This window comes from Rhyacophila brunnea, unplaced genomic scaffold, assembly GCF_057557595.1.
Source record: "Rhyacophila brunnea isolate RB1 unplaced genomic scaffold, BYU_Rbru_1.0 scaffold_19, whole genome shotgun sequence".
Taxonomy (NCBI): domain Eukaryota; kingdom Metazoa; phylum Arthropoda; class Insecta; order Trichoptera; family Rhyacophilidae; genus Rhyacophila; species Rhyacophila brunnea.
The window spans coordinates 19,046,472-19,068,922 of record NW_028232848.1 but is presented as its reverse complement, the minus strand read 5'-3'; the positions used below and the strand labels follow the sequence as shown (position 1 = coordinate 19,068,922).

Below are 22,451 nucleotides of genomic sequence, written 5' to 3'. Positions count from 1 at the left end.
TTTTGTTTACGTTTCTCTGTGTGTATGCAATTTGAATGATAGTTTTATTATTTTGAAACATTTTTGTTTATTATTTATTAATAAATTATGGGAAAATGAGAAGTTATGGAAGGAGTTTGTCAATTAAAAAATAGGTGGTGCCCGCCACCCTATCGATATTTTAGAATGTGCTCTAGAGTACAAAAAGGTTGGGAACCCCTGGTCTAGTCTGTAAATGTGGTGTAATTTTGTTGTTAACCGATTCTATGCCTTCCAACGTGTTTTCTCATTCTATGAGGCCGAGATCGACATGTCGGACATACAAATTTCATGAGTTGTCTTGCTGACTTCAAACTCAAATTACTAGCCACTGTTGACTGATTTGTATAATCTAAAAAAATAAAAACACTGACATCTGTTTCAATAATAATTAGGAAAGCCACAAATTATCAGTATTAGTGATTTAGTTTGAGCTTCGCCTACATTCAATGTATCATTAAAAATCTGCGGCCTGTCAAGATACTGGCATAGTAATACCGTGAAGCATAGAAAAGGTTAATAAATTAATATACTTGCAATTATTATTTCACAAGTCAAGCTTTAGGAATTTATTCTTTTGAAAGGCATAACCGCACGAGTGATTTTTTCGTATTTGCTCTTTTGATAAGTTAGAATATCACTTCTTTGATTTTGCCTTTCAAAAGTAAATATGGTTAGGAAACACAAATAAAAACAATATGGTATGTTTGTTCATTTATTGATTACTTTGGAAAATTATTAGATCACATTACGTAATTGATTTTCCCTAAATGATGATTCACACTATCATTATGAAGATGTTACACAATATCTAAGAATAGGTGCTCAGTTTAAATTTTAATAGATTAAATATATCCATCACAAAATACCTCGTCCGCCGAATGAACAAAATCATTCCCAACAAGGATCGGTCCTTATAATGATTTCAAAGACTTATTTTGACCACTAAAAAGTTTAGGCAATTTTGTAAGTACAAAACGAGTGCTTTATCTACACACTTTGAAACCTCCATTACTTTATATCGTGTATTCAGAGTTGCCTCTGAAAATACATTAACATAAGTTTACTCCTTATTAAATAATAGCTTCACTACTAATATTAATTAAACATGAATAACGTACGTTCCATACCTATTAGTGCTAGTTGATAGGTCAACGTTGACTAATAACGGAATATATTATTATTATAATTGAAACCGTCAGAAGTGTCAAATAATAAATGTCAAAAAATACAATTCGGTCCTAGCAAACTCGAAAGAGACGCGAGACACTGGTTCATTACTATGACTCAATACTTTCTATGTATGTCTCTCGGTTGGTAATCAACACATCGTACTCTCTTATAGGTATTTATAAAACAAATCATCATAATATTCCATATGAAAAACTAGAAGTATACTTCAGTTTGGTCATTCAACAAGTAATTTATTTAATCTATAGGTATATATTGAAAGAAAATGGTTATGTTGTCTTAATGGACACACTATCATCATAATGCCCCAAATACAGAAAAATGTGAATATTTATTGCTAGAGGTAATACAGGATAGGTATTATCGTAAAATAAGAGGTTTTGGAAACAATAAAATTGGAAAGTTAAAAAGTACTTATAAGGAAAACACTATACTTTTGATATCACAAAATAAAATAAAAAAAAACCCATCTATCTAATCTAAAAATATTAATCGCCACCTGCTCCCTCGGATGTGTCCATTTTCTCTTGACCATCAGTTTTCACCATTTTGCCATCACCTGTGAACAGTTCAAAAGAAAAATTGTTTATAAATTGATACATGTACTTCAATTACAAACATGCCATGGCTGCGATTTCATAGCGCAGTTCATGGTATGTAGCCTAATGGACGAAGACGGGGGGGCAGGATATAGATATGTAGGTAAAAATGTTGCCACTGGTTAAGTGCTAGGAGCCATGATAAAGCAATAAAGCCCTTGGTTTTACGATGCGATGTTAATCTATGCCGCCTCCCAGAGGCTTTTTTTTTGTTTTTTTTAGAGAACATGTCAGTAATTTATGATGACCGTACTTCAGATTCAAAAATACAACATATGAATATGCCAGACACAGAATTCGAATCAGGTCCTACAGATTCTAAAACTGAGGGCCAACAATTGATGGTACGTGTACTATTGAAATAAAATTCTAATTCTTATGGAACTGAAAACTAGAATAAGAAAATTCATTTAGTTTTCTGGCCATACCATCTCGCAATAAAAAAAAAGATCGAATTTATTTACACGACTACTTATAGTACATGTTTTATAACTTCAATAGCTGACGGAAATCAATGAAAACATGACTCACCTTCAGTTTCCGTATTTGAACGCCTCCTCTTGCGGGAGAACCACGGCGGAGGCAGAGGTTCCATATCTAAGACCTGTTCAAAAGGATATTATAATAAGAAAATTAATTAACCAAGTAGTGTAGTCATTCAATAGACTAATTTTAATAAGAAATATCACTGCTACAAAATCTTGAAAATATTGTAATTTTAATGATTTCTATTGTATTAAGATTTCATGAAGAATATGGGAGACCTATTTATTCTTTACACTATTACGATGAAGTATGTAGTATCAATAACACCGACCTTGTGAATTTGTTTGAAAGCAATCTGTCTCAGGATTTGTTGAGCGGATGCAGTTAAATCCTCACGCTTCTGTGGAGGTAGATTTCCAAGAGCATCCTGCAATGTAAAAAAAACATTATAATTTTATGGTATATATAATATTTCATATGGAAATCAATTTAAGAAGACTTGTGAGCATGTGAAGCAGTTCAAACGTATATAACCAAAAAAAGACATTGTCTATGAACATTTTCAGACACGGTTATACGTTCGAGTTGCATATGTCACTCGCGCGCCCTGCTGAATGCTGTCCACTCAGGCCTTACACGTAGTTCATTAATTGGTAATGATGTAAAACTAAAAAGAAACATTATAGGCTCTACAATCAATCTGGTGTGGATTTTGACTTGGTCTCCTGTAGTTTATCCAGAAGCTGGATTTAAAGTTAAAAGTACAGAAACGAACATTTTGCCACATCATGTTACAGAATTTTTAGTAGGAATGTCAATTTGATTGATCATTTGAGAATTTACCATGTTTATTTACACTATGAATAATATCAACTAGGAAAAAAGAAAAATGCTCTAAGATGGATTATCTCACCTGATGATCCTTCTCACAGGGATCAAGTAATCCGGGTCCATATTCAAGGAGAAGTCCACCCGCTACAGCCTCCATCACTCTTCGGAAACATTCTCCCGGAGACAGCGGGACACCTGCACTGCTGCTTACCTTCTCTACCATCAACTCCATTGCCTGTATAACATAGTTGTATAGCACTTATTAGCCAGCACTCTCTGAGACTTTACAAAGTTAAGGAAAATTTATTGTCCAATCATTTGCAATCCGAAGAAGTATTTTCGATTTGGTTGACGAGATAAACCCCCATAGGATCTTGAGCTTGAATGCGGGTGAAGGGGTGTCCGTTGAAAGCCGAAAGTCTGATATGTCAAAACACCAACAAGATCCTGTTTTTTCGTCTTCGGATAATACATCCAGACACACCCGCTGTGGAGTGACATTACGTTGACATGCTTGCTTTCGGTAATCCTGCTTTGAAAAAAGTAGAAAAATCTGCTGTTTTTATAATCAACTCCATCAAATTGCGAAAATGTGTGCAATAGTTTATTTCATTTTCGACTAATAGTGAATAAATGTTATTAGATGGTTGAGACGCGATCTTATCACTGATTACTTTGTTTTAGGGTGTGTTGTCTCGTTTTTCTCGCTATCTTAACTTTCATTTGCTATTTCACTTTCAGTCATGATGTGATACCTACCTTTATCTACTTCTAACCGTTATAAACTTATTGAATGTAGTAATAAATGCTACGCTGTGCAGCTGTATGAATTAGCGGCTAGCGTTGCAAACGTCAATGCTACGTTCAGTCTACGAGCAGGACAGCATTATGACTCGAATTTGAGATCGAGAGGTATGCCGTGATTATTATGTGCAGAGCACTGATTATAAGCGGTGACAATTGGATTTAAACATGCATTAGCAACATGTTTTTAACAATTTTTACATTTGATCGGATATCTTGTCTGTTATATCAAGGTTCTACTAACTGCAATGCATTTTCAGGTGGTTTCCATAGTGGTTGAAATAATTTCGTGTTCAACTGGAAGTATTTATTCTATATACCTATTACAATAAAGTTACAATTAATGGTGGATTTTTGGGTTAATTAAAAAGTACAGTAGGCGCTTGGTAATCCGGCACGTCCATTAGTCCAATATTTTGCAACTCAGCTCTCTTGGTCTATAATCCAGCAGGTTTCACATTTAACTGCCGGATTACAAAGCGGAGTCAGTCGGCAGTTCGGTGCCCGAACCTTGACAGAAAAACACTACATGATATTGTGACAACCTATTATCAATATTGTGATTAAGTAAACAATGTTACCAATTTTTTGTGTATGTTTACATAAACTAATAAAGGTTTCAACTGTGCAAATCTGTGATAGAATTATTTCCTATAGAAATCCAATAATCTGGCATTTCCGACAATCCGGCATAGGTGAAAAAATATCGGTGCCGGATTACCGAGCGCCTACTGTATAAATGACAACGCAAAGTTTGCAGTATTTACCCATGAATTGAGCGGAGTCCAAGTGGGGATGCGCCTGCAGAGATCTCTCATGATGCGAATGACCATTACGACAGATTGCAGTCCGGACACCCTAGCCTGGAGATATTACAATAGTTAAAACACATTTGCCGCATTTCTTCACTCGCAAGTGTTCATTCCATTTTATTGCTCTAACATTTCCAAAGCGCTCAGTTTAGTTTTAATTTTATGATTATCTGATTCCAATTATTAATTAAATTTGAAATAACAAAAAAAAAAATCATCTTTAATTAATTATTCATGTATAGAATATTGATATTTTATAGTATTGACGTGCATTCAATTGAATTGTTTGGACTGGCGAGTGAACTGAAAGTTTGCCTTTTAGAACATTCTACGGATCGAGCCGTAAGAGGAAAAGAAACGGCCGTCGATCGCAGAGCAATAAAGATGGCTCAACAACTTGGTTTCGTTTATCTATCGGGCCGCTGCATTTGGGCCGCGGGCGGCGGCCATACGCTAACAAGGCTGAGACAAAAGAATGATATTGTTTGCTGTGGGATTTGTGTGAAATGATTGTACCTGGAACCACTTGGCGTGCCTTAGTGATGCCAGAGCGTGCAGACACTTCTGTTTGGGGAGGACATCCTTCTCATCTCGCTTGGGCGCTTCTGCACCACCGCCGACATCTAACGGTACAAGGGTGTTTGACCATTCAATCATACATGTAACAGGGCAAACATCCAAACAACTCTAACTCTAGCACAACTCTACTTCTATTTCCATTCCAAGATTAAATTCGTCCAGTGAAATTCTTACACTACATAGATAAGATATGATCGCTGTCCTTTAACCCATCGGTGCGTCCGACACGAGAGATTCTCATGATGAGACCGGTAGACTTTTACATGTAACGCTGAGACATCCGCTAATAAAATTTCAATCGGTAATGTTTCATATTGGCCGATATAAAAAATTTAAGCAAACATTTGTACATCCGAATCGAGGACAGCCAAAAGTATGTCAAATTAAGCCTTATAAAATTTGGTTACGCTTTTCAATATATAAATATATATATAAAAAAAAAAGACTAATTCAGACACCACAACAGTTGATAATATTTGTGGAATAGGGTAAAAAAAAAAAAAATACTAATTTTTAATTATTTCTAAAGCATGGGGTGTTTTCTTTGGTCAATGATTAAAGTATTTGGGTCCTCGACAGGTTAAAATAAGCCGAAGTAATTCAACATTAATTTTTGAATGTTTTTCACCTTGCGGTGCAAACGGTCCGTTCGAATTACATTCCTGAAGCGGAATACATCAGAAGTTAAATCTGTTTTAAGTTAAAGAATTACAGGTAAAGACAGGGGTATATTATATTAATATATTCAAATATGATGTTTGCCCCCCTACAGGTACAGTTATATCACTGTGGCGCTCGGCGTCCGCCGGCGATACGTGATATAGATGATCAAAAATCCTTTCTTCTCTGGGACATGATACAATAACCTAAAAGCTTATTCATTAAAATCACAGTCGGACATATAAACACAGGCTAAATGAAATAATGAACAAAGTATCTCTCCCGAAAGGAGACGGAGGGCGAACAGAACAGAAGAGAAATAAATATCTATCAGACTCCACTCGAGCCGAATGGAAAACAATAACTAACAGAACCTAGAATGAGACCGTCCACTTGCGGTCCGATGTTACGGACGACCCGGCGAAGGTCGATTCAAATAGATAATTTGTTCTTTTTCGTGTAGCCTTCTTACCAGCCCCGAACCTGCGCGATAACCGATTTCGAATACCAATTTCAATCAGATCGCAACATAGTACTGAAACACAGTATATGGTGAGTGAAGTGACGCAAAAGGAGTTGCAACTCGACTATTGAGGCGTAACTATATATATCATATAATGTACATATATATCATTAGGTGGAGGTCAATTCCTAAAGCTAAAATAAGATGAAATTGGTGTATCGAAAATCGTCAAGTGTGCGGGGGAGGGGGGTCTCACCGTTGGGTTCACGCATCACAGGCGAAGTGAGGCTGATCAGCACGGTCATGTTGCCGTCCGTAATGGACACGGCCCCTTCTGCCGGGCACAGCTCCACTTTGTATTTGAATTCCTCAGTCACCTGGAAGAGAATCATAATGATTAGTACACATACCTAATAATTTGAACTCTTTTAAATCTTGGGTACGTCATAATGGTGATTTGGGGAACTACAGACCCCTCCAACTTATAGGTTTAAATATATACCCCCGTCATAGTCTTTAAAAAACACTGCATACAGCGTTGAATTTGAAGATGTGTGCTGTTACATTGCAGATCATCTTCGGAATTTGCATATGTCTAAAGTCAGTACTTTACATTCTTGAAAGAAACAACGATGCTTAGTTCAAAATTAGTTTAGGCAGCCAATGGACGCAAAAATTTAAAGATGTTTGTTTTTCTTACTGCTTTTTTTAAGGCTTTAAAAGTAGCTTTCCGACAGTGACAAAAATTCCTTACTAGGTGATTAGTGACTGCTTTAGTATGTTTTGTAAGATTCAAGTAGCACAGTGAAGAGGCGCGCACCGTAGGAGCTGTGGTGTAGATCCAGGTGCTATATCTTGCAAACTACAAGTCCTTCAAGTATGATTCTAGCATTTTTTTGGTCAACTATTATATTCATTGAACTGGCATTTACGTGGTTATGGTTAACCATTCAAAATATGGGTTTATAGTCCAAAATAGCTAGCTGTCAGCATTATGACTCAAAGTAGAATTAACAAAAAAAAAAAAAACTTAAATCAATAACTATTCAAGTCTATCTACTTTCAAAATGCAATCTTAGCTGCAGCTTTCCAAATCTTTTTTTTTCACCCGTAGCTTATATTTTTTTTATGCCAGGCTAAAAATATTTGAGGTCAGTTACATTTACAGATTATATTATACAAAATATAGGAAGGGTACCAAAATTAAGCTTGACTAAATTAAATTGGGACATGCTGCTTCAGAGTCAAAACACAAACAAAACGATGTTTCCGTTTCAATTGAGCAGTCCAATAATTGATACTTTACGGTGTACGCAAGCTTGTATTCTCTAATACAAGTTATGTATGGATCGAGTTGCATTTCAGTTTACCCTGACTTTATGAACAATAAGGTTTCTAATTTCAGTCAAGTATTAAAATTGTTCCAATGTACAGATGAATGAAATCCGATTATGAAAGATAATAAATGAGATACCTTCAAGAGGTGGATGGGCAGCTCCTGAGCAACCCTCTTCAGCAGGGAGACAGTGGGTTTGTCAGCGCAGAGCACCACCAGGCGCACGTTGCGGTCTCCCTTCAAGAGCAGACCCTTGGCCAACAGGCCCACTCGCATCACTCCTTTCAGCAGGCGCACAGCACCGCTGCCACTGTTGCCTGATACCTCTCCTTCTTGCAGGAACGAGAATCTGTAAATGCAAATATTTATTATCAAAGCTTTCAACTGCAGGATCGTTCAATTTCCATCACCACTTTGGACTGGATCCATGAATTATAATCAATATTTCAACGATACTCATAAAAATATTTTCACTCACAATTGATTATCACGGCCATCTTCTTTGGGAATATCTTTATCTGCTTCTTCTTTCTTATCTCCAATAGCCGGCGGATTAGCTTTATCTGCAGGTTTTTCCGGTTTAGCAGGAACTCCTTTCTGTAATAAAATAAAACACCGCGAATTAGAATTAATATAGTTAGCATCAACAATTATTGTTAATAGAACTGTACATTAAATTAATGTCTTAATTTTTAATAACTGTCAAATTTCAACAATAGAACTGCTGTCTGCTGTCAATATGACATTGATGGGATACCATGTGCACAAAATAGCAATGTTCAATAATCAGCTACCTTGGGTTGCTGCTTGAGAGCTTGCTCAGTGAGGGTATCAGAGACGGATTTGAGAGCACGCTCAGTGTGAGACACCACTCGCTGTATGGACTGCAGCTCTTCTTCTCCGGGATAGATCTCCGAGTGGCTGGCCATCACGTGACGGTCATCAGAAGACTCTGGACGGCGACCGGGGGGCGGCATGAACTGCAAACATCACAACAATTTATTGAATAATAATTTTTGACTTTTAAAGAAAGCATCCTAGGATTAACACATAATGAAGTAATTCAGAAGGGATTTATCCGCATGCGAGCGGTAAATTATAGCAAGTCCATATTTAATAAAATATTATGAGATTTCAAAATTTTTGGTTTTGTATTAAGTATCATCTTTTGGAAAGTTCATGTTCTCATTCTGGTTTGTCTTAACATATGATGAACCGTGCCTTACGTATGAGTCAAGGAATCAGATTGCACACCTTCCATTTTATTTGATGCATTGCACAAGTTCATTGAGAATATTTGAATCAGTTAGGATTACTCACATGCGGCATGGGCGGATGCGAGGGGTGGGAGGGGTGCGCGAGGTGCATGGGGGGCATAAACGGCGGGGACATGGCGTGGCCGCGGTGCTGCATGGCGTGGGCGTGGCCCTGCGGGGGGAGGGGCGGACCGGACCTCCGGCACCACTCCAAGTAATCACATTCGTCGTTGAAGCGCCGCCTCTCCTCCCAGTAGACGCGCTCCTCTTCCTCCATTTCACACTGCAGACAATTAGATAAGCAAAGTGTTAATAGAATCCGCGCACCGAACTCTCGCTTTGTTTACGGAACGCTGCGTCTGCAATGAATCGTTTCTAATACCCAGTCTGAAATCAAACTTCTGAGAAATATAATAAAAACACATGACACTCTCTGTGCTATTGCACAGGGATTGACTGTAATTTCATTATTAACTCGCGAGTTTTAATTCCGGCTTTAGTGTGAGAAACGATAGTCATAATTATAACCTGCGATAGTTAAGGTGTATCTTGCCACAAAATATAATTAGCTATGAATACAGGTATCAACTATCTTTTTTAAATACATGATAAATTTTTATATCACGTATGGAAAAAACAAGACAGATACCGGTAAGTCTCACTTAAGTGGTTGAATACGCCTGAGCTATCGAGGAATGATACCATTACTGACACAGTCGTCCCTACAAATGCAAAGCGAAAGGTTCGTCCGCTGCTTATACTGTCATTCAAATTAAAGCCGATTTAACATTTAACGTATAGCCGCCAAAAATTATGTATAAATATTTGACAGCCTTTTTTTACATAAAATTTGCGCAATTTTTGTAAGCAATATAAAAATCTATAAATCTTATACATAGGAATGAAAGACTAACGTCTGATGATCTGCAGTATAAAAATGAGGAAGAGGTGATAGTTGTACCATGGTTCACTTACTTATCCTTATTTTTTAATAGCTACTATTATCTATTCATGAGTGTTATTCACTACAAATAAAAATGTGTATTATCTACAGTAACAGACACAACTACTAAAAAATTAATAACAAAATCTAATTATGTGAATAAATTACAAAATTACATTAAAATGTGACTGCCAATTTCCATGCATGAACATTAACAGTTTGCAATGGCAATAGTCCCCTTTTCTACAGATTCCAGAGAAATTGAAATAAATTTTTATGTGATATTTCAAGTGAAATGTCAAGAATATAATATATTCTATATTATGAACCGTACCGATTACAATCACACAGCTACAAAATTCATGAAGAGTGAATTTTCCAAAACGGTATAAGAAGTTATCAAGAACGTTCCCACCTCATTGAAGCCATATGCACACGACAACCACTAGACGCTAAGTTGGAGGCTAGGTATTCATTGCAAGGATGGTTTGGACATGCGGGGGTACCAGTGTCACATGGTCATCAATCTGACAGAGAAAGACTATATACAGAAAAACCTCGTTAATATGAATTCCATGGGACCGAAAATCGAAAAAAAATTCTAATTACGAATTATGAAATGTATGGGAGAAAAATATAAAAATTTTGAATTTTTTTTAATTTTGATTTTCAATAATTTCGTTCATGATCATAGATTATTTCCGATTCCGTGTGTGTTAATGGGTCATAAAATGTCAGGATTATTAATATTAACTTCTTAAAATAAGTAATTTATGTTATAAGAAAAATCTGTCATAATTTTCAATGACTGGTTCATGAAATAGTGTACTTTATTAAGATTTATTGAATATTTTGGTATCCCATGAAATCATTTCGAATTAAAGGTATGGGTTTTGTATGAAAATAATGTCCCAAGGGACTTTTTTTGTGAAAATTTCGAATTATCTGTGTTCTTATTAGTGAGGTTCTACTGTACCAACTTTCCTTGACTAATTGATCCATCTGCGTGCGGCACCCCTACATACAGCCACAATATACACGGCCGGAGTGCCGAATAGTGCATTCCAATTAAAGTGTCATCACTTTTGCAGGATCTTTCATTGCTAACTTTGAATGCATTGCCAATGTTAAGTATTAGGTTTTTGTAATAAAGATTTCATAAAATTTCACCATATAATGAAAATTTTCATTAACGGGAACTGTATACCGGATTGCGTTCAAAGTTGGCAACTAAAATTCCTGATAAATAAACGAAAGAAGAAATAATGATCCGGCACCCTCGGCCAGTATATAGTATGGCTGTGGATACCTCCCATAAAATATCCATGCCCAAATCACACCTGAAATAAACACCCGGCATGTGATTTGTGGTAACATCTAGTGGTTGCCGCCATAGGCGTGCGGGTTCAACTGTACAATTTATCAACAAAAATAATGTAATGATTCTTTATACCGACCTTACAGAAGCAACGGTGAGATAGTTGAGGGCAATATCAAATATGGAGGTATAACCTCAAAATCTATTTTCAATTTTTTGTAATAAATTCAGCTCAGCTTCATGACATTTTAGATTACAACGGCACTGTTTTGGTTTAAAAATAATCATATCTAATTACATATACAAATAATTTCTACTTTTAAAAGGCTTTTCAAACCTTGTGCATACGGCGGCGGGCCCACAGCTCGTCCAACATGCGCTGCATCTTTTGTCCGGGAAGCTTACGCTGCCGTAGCGAGGGTTTTACATCCACCACTAGATCTGGTTGCACCTGGGAAGCCAAACATATTGTTAATACGTACAATGGATAATTCAAAGGATTATTTCGCAGTCAGTTAGCTTCATACAAATTCAAATCATCTGAAAAACGGAACTCTTGACATTACGGAGAAACATCAGGCTCAACATTCTTCTCAAACCTTTTACTGCTAATCATAAGCAAAACTAGTCATGTATTGAACAAGTCAGAGATGCGGACGGTTGTTTCCAATATATTGTCCAATTGATAAATTTTTGTTTCCATTTCAGAATAGTTTTATGTCAACAACATCAATTAGAAAGAATGAAATTTGGGCAATTGAGGCAATTAGATTCATTGCCGATATTTTTAAGATTCAAAATTTCAGTTTATATTACATTATCTTAAGAGGATCATATGGGTGGGTACCCACCCACAGGGTTGAGGTTGTATTCAGATTTTTGGTTTTAGGAGAAATGGATGAAGCCACTTACTTAACCTATTAGGTCCATACTCTGAACAGGTCCGAATACACATTGAAAAACATGGGAATTAGCCAAACCGGGACCCGACATTATAAGCACACGTTACTTGCTCACCCATCGTGGGGGTAAGTTCACTGTCTTTTAAATGATGTATTGTCAAATATGAAATGACGTGGATGACATTGTTGTCTCAACAAGAGATCGAATGACCATCAAAATTTGATACAAGAATTAGGAGAAAAAAAGCCAAAAGTTTAAAGATACTGTCCAACAAGAAGATTTAGGCACTAGGTGGAAGTCGCTGTCGTCAACTAAATAGGAGGAGCTTGTTTAGTTCACAATTTTAACACGTGGATAACTCGTCGCTAACAGGAAGGCGCTGTAATAGAAAATGGGAGGAGCTTGTTAGTTCACAGTTTTAACACGTAGCCAAGAAGATCTTGTTGGACAGTATGTCTTGAACACAAAAAGTCATAAAGATCAACTTGGTTGACACAGAAACAATGATGTCCAGCTCGAGCAGGTCTGAACTACATCCATCTCAGATAGCAATTAGTTTCTATAGATGATGGTATGTGTGAGGACATTGTCCGCCAAACAAAGTTGGTGTGGAATGCATGCGGACATCTGAATGGCATTTACATGAGCGACCTTCCGTAGTGCCTCAAGCGGATATTTAACCAATGTGTGCTTCCAGTGCTCGGATATGCATGCAGCACTTGGTCTCTTGGTTACAGAGATATCCAGAAATTATGAGGTTGCACAATGCGACACGGATAAGTGCATGTTAGGCATTGTGCGTAAGGGTAGAAAAAAAATCAAGTGGGAGTAGGCAATGTAATCAAGTATGCCAAAACTCTTCAATAGATATGGGTCTGACACATAGCTTATCGACAAAATATCTGCTGGACGAATGTGATACACGAGGGGCATAATACGACTGAGAGGCTGTATGCTGGTTCGATGAATTATTAAGGTTTGGCAGAATTACATGGCAAAGAAGAACAGGGAACCGTGGAGAGCTTGAGGAAGTTTTCATCGAGCAGTGGATTGAAACTATTTCGCTGGACATAAAATATGATTATGAGAATAGCTAACAATACTTCAACATTTTATATGGTACAAGAGATAAAAATTGTGAATTGACAATCAAAGAATTGAACTGTACCTTTTTCTTGTACTGCAAGCGATGTCTTCGCCCTTTCATGTGCATCTCCTTGGCATTGGGATCGTTGAAGCGGCAGTCGCACAACTTGCAGTTGAAGCTCAGCACTTTGCCATCGTCCCCCTTCATCTCCTCGATGTAGTCCTGTCCCACTGGCTGGATGTCGGGCTCCCCTTCTCCTGCTCCCATGTCGTCGCCTGCTCCCTCCCCATCGGTAGCAGCTCCGGCTTCAGAGGGGACAGCGCCCGTGTTGGTGCCGCTAACGGTGCTCAGTCCGCCTGACGAGACAAACTTTATCTTCGGCGTGCCAGACACTGTTGCTGTTTTATCTGTAGGAATTATCGATGTTCAATCAAGGCTGCCCATTTTTACTATTATATTAAGTGGCGGCTCGTCCATATGCACTGCGGAACTGCAGCACCCCCAAGCAAATTGAGAAAAATGGAATATTATAATATACATAAATTTATGTATATTATATGAAAATATCAATATTATTTAAGCGTGAATTAAGCTCGCCCCCAGATATCTTATCCATGAGCCGCCACTGATAATATTTCTAATATTTGGGGCCGATTATTAAAAACATAATGTACTGACCTCCTCCTCCAACGACTTTAGGCTCCTGGGAGGGGATGGGCTTGCCGAGCCTGGTGTGCAGTTTCACAACCTTCTGATGCTTGATGCCGCGCACATGTGCTGCGTAAGCATCGCCTCCTGTACAAGTGACATCGCACAGTTCGCAACGGAGAGAGCCGCCAGTCCCCCGTCCTCCAGAGCCACTGCCTCCACCGCCCCCAGATGAAGCAGCTGCCGTGCCTGCTGACACTTTCATGCTGGCCTCCTTTTTCTTGTGTTTCTGCCCTTCCAAATGCTCGCGGTATGTCTGCAAATATATAGACCATTTTATTTTCATTCTCTGCACGCAGGCGAGTGGTTGAATATGATATCGAGTCCGCCTAATACGAGGATCACTCAATTTAACAATGAGAAATAAAAACTGAAAGTCTAACAACACATAAAGAGACCTCGGTGTTCATCAAGATTGCGCAAATTTATTTCAATATGGTAATCACTGTTCTATTACTTTTGGAACTATAATATACGAGCTGTGCAGTAAATGCAACCATTCCAAATATGAACTTGGACAAACATGGAGATTAGGAAAATCTGTTAATAATTTATACCTGTGGGCCGGCACAAGAGATGCGGCAGACATCGCAATAGTGCAATTGTTGGGGTTTGGGAGACTGCTTGGGGCGCATGCGAGCACCGCCCCCTGTTCCTCCTTTCTTGTATCCTTGCCAGCCAGTGCCACCGGAGCTAGAAGTATTAGAATGTAAATTGAAACCACATGTTGCTGTGTATGTTGCAGTATAGATTATAGATTACGTATTCAAAGGCAACAAGAGGATCAGAGTTTAATAGGCCATCCACCGAAATAGGTTGTCGAATGCCATTTATTACCGTGCTACCTCACACCATAACCGTTTATTACTATATACAGACTAGTCGAGCGCTCACCCAACTGCGTGCTAGTCTGTATACTCGGGTGCCGTCGTGTTCAATTATGCTCCATTCAAATAATGGTGTTTGGACATGCTCGTATATTTGGATCAAGTATTTCTTGTACAAAAACAGAAGAATATTTTTCTCTATCGTCACTTTTTGTTAAGTTTGATGACCAAGGACGCTACGTTTAATATGTAAAAAAAAAGATACACAACGTAAATTTTCACATTTTGCCATTAGATACCCCTAGTAGTAATATAATGGCGATGAAAGATGTTAAAATCACTATTATATAGTTATTATTTCTTATATTACATTATGGCTGGATAATCCGAATAAACATTATTGAATAAATATAATCAATACAATATATAGGAAATCACTTGAAAAGTCCATGATTACTATAAGGAAACTCTTGAATTCAAAAGTATCATTGCTTTTATGAAATTTGCGGTGTTGTAGATTAGTTTCATCTACGAAAGCAAAGTTTAGTATAAATAAAGCAGTCATGATTGAAGAAAATGAAACACCAATTATAGGATCAATAATTGTAAAATAGATAATACCATTAGACAATAATCAAAATAATTCAGTCAATAATTATAATGAAACACGAAGAAAAGAAAACTTATGACAATTAACAAATTGGGCTGTCAGTTGCAATCTTTCAAATTTGGCAATCAGTTTGTTCAACTTATGGTACAGTCATTTGGTATACGGTCACGGCCAGATGCTTATGTACAAAATCTCAATGAACCCAAATCATACGTTCCGTATGCCATGTGGCTTATAGCCATATTATGCGGTTTTGTTGGATGAACGGGGCTAAGACTAGATCAATTATTTGTAAATATGCACCTAATTTTAATTGCACTTTGAAATGACAAAAAAAAACAAATCTTTGAAGGCAAAGAAAGGACATAATATGAAAATGTCAGAAGATAAATACCTTCCTCCGCCACCTTTATTTTGCTGTGCCACGTACATTGTGGCTGCACTGTAGAGGGCTGCGTCGTAACCAGAATACGTAGTACTGCTGGCAGCTGCAGCTTCTAAATAAATGAGTAAACAAAAAGTTTATAGCTACTAATGGTTTTGAAACGGTTATTTTTGTTAATTGTTTTATATCTGACCGCAGCATGCATGTAATTTCAAGCACCGTTGAAGCTAATCGATGGATGATTGACTTATTAGCTTAATCAATTCGTAAACAAAATTAATGAAAATCAAAAATTTTTTTCTTTCAAAATTTTCCTCCCATACATTTCATATTTCGAATTTTTTCGATTTTCCGTCCCGTGGAATTCATATTAACGAGGTTTTACTGTAGTTTTTAAATGGTCCTTTATCAATGCAGTTGTTTGTTTATTAACATGTGACACAATATGTTATTATTCATATCTCATTGGATAACAATATTGGTAATTTCATACATTCTCATCATACTTTACTTTAACATTGGAGAATATATCAATACATAAAACGAGATGAACTCACGCTTGGCAGGAGGTGTAGCGTGCTGGGCAGGCGCGGGAGGCGTAGCGTAAGTCTGGGCGGCAGGGTAAGCGGCTACAGCAGTGCTCCCGGTGCCGTAGGATCCACCGTATTGAGTCGCCTTAGCTGGCTGGGCCCCGCGAGCTGCACCCGTCTACACACATATAAACAACATCACTACTTGACCATTTGAAAGATCCTTATATATATTTGTAATAATATAATTATTGTTGAACTGCATAAAATGAAAATACAATATTTATGCCATAAAATGGAGTGGAATTTACTAGACTATTAATAATATATAAAATTCATTGATACCAGTAAGAAATTGACATAATTATTACTTTTAGCCTGTGTAGTTAATGCTTTGATGACAAAAATATAGTGAAAATGGCAATAGTGCAATGTCTCCACATTCGCATGTATGAAGAAGGACATTCTGTTGTGGGTTACCTGTGCGTAAGTAGGTGTGGCGGTGTAGGCAGGCTTGGGTTGGGCGGCGGGCTCGTAGGCGGGTTGCTGCTGAGGCGGATAGGCGGCGGCAGCGGCCGCGGCCTGCTGGTAATAGGCTGTCTTGCTGGCGTCGTAGCTCTGCTGGGCTGGTGAACGGCCGTACGCCAATTGGTATGTGCCCGCCTGAGCGCCCGCTGCTGTACACAACATTGTTTCATTATTATACTCTCGACTATCAATTATTAGACTGCAAACCAATATTGATTAGGTAAGTTTGCAAATTCATGTTTTCCTGAATTTGATAAGATTCGAATCGATTGAAAATTAAATGGAGGTGTTTCACGAGACAGTATCTCAGTATCACCCCATTTGGATGTACAATATTTTTACAGCATAATACCCCGTTTACACATGCAAGGACTGACTGCTGACAGTAGCTATTATCGCGGCCATAACAAAATAAATGCACATGTAAAAACATAATTGTGCAAATTGCAAGATTACACGCATGAATCAAAAAAAACTTCAGAAGCTTGAGTTTTCATGCGCCAATTGGACCAAGTAATAGTGGAACGATAGTAGCGAACCTGTCGGTAAAAGAAGAACTACAGTACGCAGACGCACTCATTTTGAGATTAACTGTTTTTCATAACCTGTCAAATAGTACCATAATGACAAATACAACAATAAACGACAACATCGCGTTTCACATACTCTTGAGGAATGAGATTGGTGAGACAGTCAGCACTTTTACGTGTAAACAGTTATTATCGCGATAGTTTAAAATATTCACTATTGGTGCAAGTAAATCAATGCATGTGTACAGGCACTATACTGCCCATCTTAGGAAGAAGGCAGTAACTAACTCTCACACACTTTCGAGATAAATGACACAATGTGTTTTTTCTCAAACTTTAGTACTGTGAATTGATAAAAAACGGTGGTAATTTTTATTAGTAAGAAGTTAAAATACAAAGTAATAATAAACAAACAGTAACTGCAATGAATATGTGCAATTAGTGCCTTTTTGCTAAAAAAAATGTATTATTTTAGAAGATGTCTATTTTTTCACTAAGGATTTTAACGGTATTTTAGTGATAATACTGATTTTAAGGTGAACAGAATATATAGCTTTCAAAATTACCTAACGGATGTCATTCATAACTCAATTTCACAAATTTTACGAGTTACTGCCTTCTTCCTTCTTTTTTTTTCTTTTTCGACCATGTCCGATCCTGATAGGATCATATGGGCCTCCACAGAGTGGAGGTTTGTATTGACAGATTTAGTTTTTTACGAGAAATGGATGTCAGCCACTTGCTCAACCTATTAGGTCCATACCCTGACACACACAAATTGAAAAACAATGTGTACTTGCCAGACCCAGGATTCGAACCTGGGACCCACGGCTTTATAGTCCAACGCTTAAGCCGCGTGGCCACCGTGGGTGTATAATTAGAAGGGCAGTATAATGGTGTGATGCAGACGGGCAACTTGTGTATAAGAACTCAATTTCGGGGAAAGCAGCACATACTCAGCAATTTCATGACATTGGTTTGCGAAATAACAATACTATACAAATAATAATCTATACTTATACTATATTAAATAAATAATAATCTATACTTGGTAAATTGTCATTTTTAATTTAGTGACTAGCAAATTTACTTTATAAGCAAAATATTTGTTAATAACAAGTTAGTCTCAGACAACAGAAGTTGATTATCTTTTTTCCATGTTAATAATATGTAATCAGCTATATTATATTTTTTACTAGTAATAACTCCAACTCAGCAACGGTAGTCAAGTTCAATGTTGGGGCAATGTAACGCCAGCATGACACTGGTTTTTATTTTATGCTATTTAAATATAAAAAATGTAATATAATAACAATTCAAGTTATGAGTGTGTGCTCATGAACAATTTTTTTTTTAAATCATCAAGTATTTAATTTTTTTTTATTTATTGGAAATCTAAAAAAAGTAAACAACATTTAGACTCAGTGGAAATAACCAGATCTATAGTTTTGAATGTAAAAATTTATTTTATTGCAGTTTTACTATACTAGCCCATAACAAATTAATTTGGTTATGTTACTTGGTCTAAAAATAGTATATAATGTGGTTTAACTCTACTTGTTGATAAATTTCCTCTATAAATGTACGTACCTACTGTGAAACTCTGACTATCATTCTGCTTACTTAAAACTCATGGAGAATCATATAGTTGTAATAAATAATAGTAAAATAAATACGTTCGTTGGTTGGTTGTTTTAAAATGCGGAATGTTTCATCTTTAATTGAAGCCTTCCTCCATACCATCAATTATCCAACTCTCCAGTTGTGACTTACAAAATACCAAATTTGATATATTTTAAAAACATGATAGGTATACCCAGTGGCGGCTCCTGGATAAGATATTTGGGGGTGCTGTGGTTGATTAAAACAAATGTTTATTTGGATTATATTTTACCATTAACCTCAAAATTAAATATAAATTATTAATTATATTAATAATTAAAATAAAGAACTTTGCATAAATTGTTTTTAACAATGTTAATAAATCATTATAGCTATATTTCTTTTGTCGCTGTGGTGGGCTTGCTCACGTGTGATGCAGAAACAACGAAAGTGTATTCCTCTATGGGCGAAATACTGAAATCGGACTGTCTGACCTGCAGTACTGATTTAGCTTCCAAAAGCGAACCCCACTCCCCCCTTCGTCAACTCGAGCAAATTCTATCGGAAACAGTACTGTGCAATATTAAGCACATACCACAGTGTATGATAATATTATTGGATATTGGATGTTTCGGTGCAAGGGCGAGCTTATCACACGCTTGAATAATATTGATATTTTCGTATAATATACATAAATTTATGTATATTATAACATTACATTTTTCTCAATTTCCTTGGGAGTGCTGCAGTTCCGCAGTGCATATGGACGAGCCGCTACTGGATATACCCTACAACTTTATTGTAAAGGGTTCACAGTTGAATACTAAAACAAGTCTCAAGCATTTCAAACTGCAAAATTTATATGGCGAACTGTGTGGTTAAATATCAACCCAGATGCTTGAAATTACTATACAAAATTAAATTGATCTGAGTGTAACACAATCGCGATAAACAATATTTGACTATTAATGGGAGATTTGAAAAACCGCATAAAATTAATATAACCTAACAATAAACCGAATGTACAACACTTTATTCTTTATAATTAAAATTTAACTGTCAAATGATCTGATTGTACGGGCGTGATTCCATTCATTATGATTCCTGGCATGCGGCGTATTTCAAAATAAGTGTGGGATAAAAAAATCGATCGCGATATAATGAATTCGCACTCACTTCAACTTTTAGATGTATAACTCGGAAGAAAATTAGTGCGATCCTTGTGCTTCATGTTAGCTGCAAATAGTTTTTGTGAGGTGTTCAAAACGTGTACAAATCCTTAAAGTTTACACATTGCAATAATTGAAGTTTGATTTTGGGATTTGAGCCCTCTTATAATCCCAATACTATGTACTTTAAGTGGTAATATTATTTTTGTGACTAATCAATGCATACTAACAGATATCAACATAATATCACTTTACTATTAAAAGTCTGTTTGAGAAGAATGTTGAGGAAGAAAAAATGTATTAAAAACAATATTTTAAACACCTTTCTAATCGATGAATCTACCAACACTGTTTGTGAAATACGACATTTTGATTCCACGTTTGAAATTACAAGACCAACAAGTTTTTAAAATTTCAAAATCACAGCATGCTAGTCTAGAGAACCGAGGTTTTGATATGATTGAAAATGTTATTTTGTTTAAATTTTGTCGAACAAACTTCATATTTCCATAATATTGGACGTATAAGGTCTTAATAGTAAGGTGACGATAAGTGTACTTATATCAACTATAATATGGACTTATTAGGGAAGTATTGAAGGATTCCAAAATAGTTACGAATTGTGATAACCACTTGCTTATTCCTTCATATTACAGTATAAATACACGATGAGAAAGTACCTATACATTTGACATAAAAAAAGAGTTCAGGGACGAATTATTTGCCTACGGTGTTCGGTCATTGGATGACAATAACAAAATAGCTGCATTTGTGGCCGAGATTGCTTGTTGTTTTGGTTTGTTGATAAAGTCAAAACATTAGAGATTTATATTCTATGCGTGATAATCACCTGCGTAAGTTCCTTGTGTCGCAGCGGCCTGGTATGCGGTATCGTATCCTGCGGCCGCAGCCCTTTGGGTTCCGTAACTAGCAGCGGTCGCAGCCGGAGCTACAGCATAGCCTGTTTGGCCACCAGCGTAAGCGGCGCCCGCGGTAGCAGTTCTGTTTCAAGAAAATACGGTCGTCAATAAAGAGTACAAACAAAAAAAAAATTAAATAAAAATTCGACTGAGTCAGTCGAAGACAATCGATCGAATAGACAGACCGGCCGCCATCTTACTTTGCGGCATTTCGATGATTTACACTTTTCTCTATCAAAACGCCTTGATTTATCCCGATTTCCGTATAAAAGTTTAGCCTGACAATGCATGTATCTAAAAAATCTAAATACATACCCGTACTGCGTTCCACCGTGAGTAAATCCGAAATAGTTATTTGCGGCCATAATTCACGTATGCGATTATGGCATTCAGCGCGTCAAACGGAAAGAAGTAACCATAGACGTGATTTAGTAGCGGATATTCAAGATTGTATATTCACTCATAAAAGTAATCGACAATCGTGCGTATGTAATGGGGATATATAAACAATAATGATACTTTATTTGATACAAAGTTATTAACTGGCCATTTTATTATTTTCTGTCTGTGTTTACTGTCAATTCATAGTGAAAATGCATTAATGAAAGGAGTTTTACCTACCATTAAAACTCTTATTATTCTTGTTGACTCTGAAGTCCCTTGAGATGTTGATCGTATTTTTTGCCTTGTGTTCTTCTGTGCTGGCCCCTTTTTACCCCCTTTTCTTCTCGATTATTTTCCTCTCTGGTTGTTCATCTTGTTTTACTGGGTGGCAGGACTGACGCTTGAATCGTGGCGTGCTTTGTCTTTGGTTATTCAATTTGATATGTCTCAAGGAAACCAGGTAGGTGTTCTCTGGACTTCAGAGTCAACAAGAATAATAGGAGTTTTAATGGTAGGTAAAACTCCTTTCATTATTCGCTATTGACTCTGAAGTCCCTTGAGATATCTGTTTGTTATCACCTGGTAAAGCAAGATAGATCCTGCAAGATAAGGTGGATGTACCTAACATGAGAATTAGGTATAGCATCTCTTGGCTTTTAGGCTCAGTGCACCGGGCTGAACAGAGAGGTCAACATATTTTGTTCCCCCGCTGTAGAAGTCTGTGTGTCTATCGGTCTATGGTAAAATGTTTTAAAAGTAGCTTCTTGGCGCCAATTACCTCTCTGCAGGATGTCATCTATGGGGTAGTTCTCTACAGTGACGTCCCGTGGGGGTAGGCAGATTGAGCGTCGCTTGGGGGCGGCAGATACTCGAAGGGCGGCAAATCGAGGAGGATCATTTGGTATTATATAGAAATAGCTAGGTACCTAATCTTAGTTATATTATAACCAGAGCGTTGGAGCGGAGCTCGGA

General features: G+C 37.0%; 1 protein-coding gene across 5 annotated transcripts; it reads right to left on the bottom strand.

Moving 5' to 3' along the window:
• Positions 1-720: 720 nt before the first annotated feature.
• Zn72D (Zinc-finger protein 72D) lies at positions 721-21,500 on the bottom strand. Of its 5 annotated transcripts, none has more exons than XM_085945799.1 (20): positions 21,411-21,500; positions 21,026-21,177; positions 16,827-17,023; positions 16,374-16,524; positions 15,826-15,928; positions 14,552-14,687; positions 13,965-14,250; positions 13,368-13,693; positions 11,634-11,747; positions 9,100-9,318; positions 8,574-8,759; positions 8,258-8,376; positions 7,918-8,128; positions 6,700-6,820; positions 5,258-5,364; positions 4,697-4,792; positions 3,208-3,360; positions 2,626-2,721; positions 2,340-2,412; positions 721-1,768 (listed from the first exon to the last, which is right to left on the bottom strand). In XM_085945799.1, exons 1-20 carry the CDS (start codon positions 21,458-21,460, stop codon positions 1,698-1,700), a joined length of 2,967 nt encoding a protein of 988 aa, XP_085801925.1. In that variant the 5' UTR covers positions 21,461-21,500; the 3' UTR covers positions 721-1,697. The 5 variants fall into 5 exon arrangements, 4 of the variants coding, with proteins under 4 accessions (XP_085801925.1, XP_085801926.1, XP_085801927.1 ...); XM_085945800.1 differs by having other exon boundaries at positions 16,827-17,020; XR_015070511.1 differs by lacking the exon at positions 5,258-5,364.
• Between the last annotated feature and the right edge of the window lie 951 nt (positions 21,501-22,451).

Excerpts from the sequence above, each read along its gene's own strand:
- Zn72D (XM_085945799.1), bottom strand. The coding sequence starts at position 21,460 with ATGGCCGCAAATAACTATTTCGGATTTACTCACGGTGGAACGCAGTAC. Across the intron at positions 15,929-16,373 it reads CGCTACACCTCCTGCCAAGC|AAGCTGCAGCTGCCAGCAGT; the intron begins GTGAGTTCATCT and ends TCATTTATTTAG. Across the intron at positions 14,251-14,551 it reads TCTCTTGTGCCGGCCCACAG|ACATACCGCGAGCATTTGGA; the intron begins GTATAAATTATT and ends ATATATTTGCAG.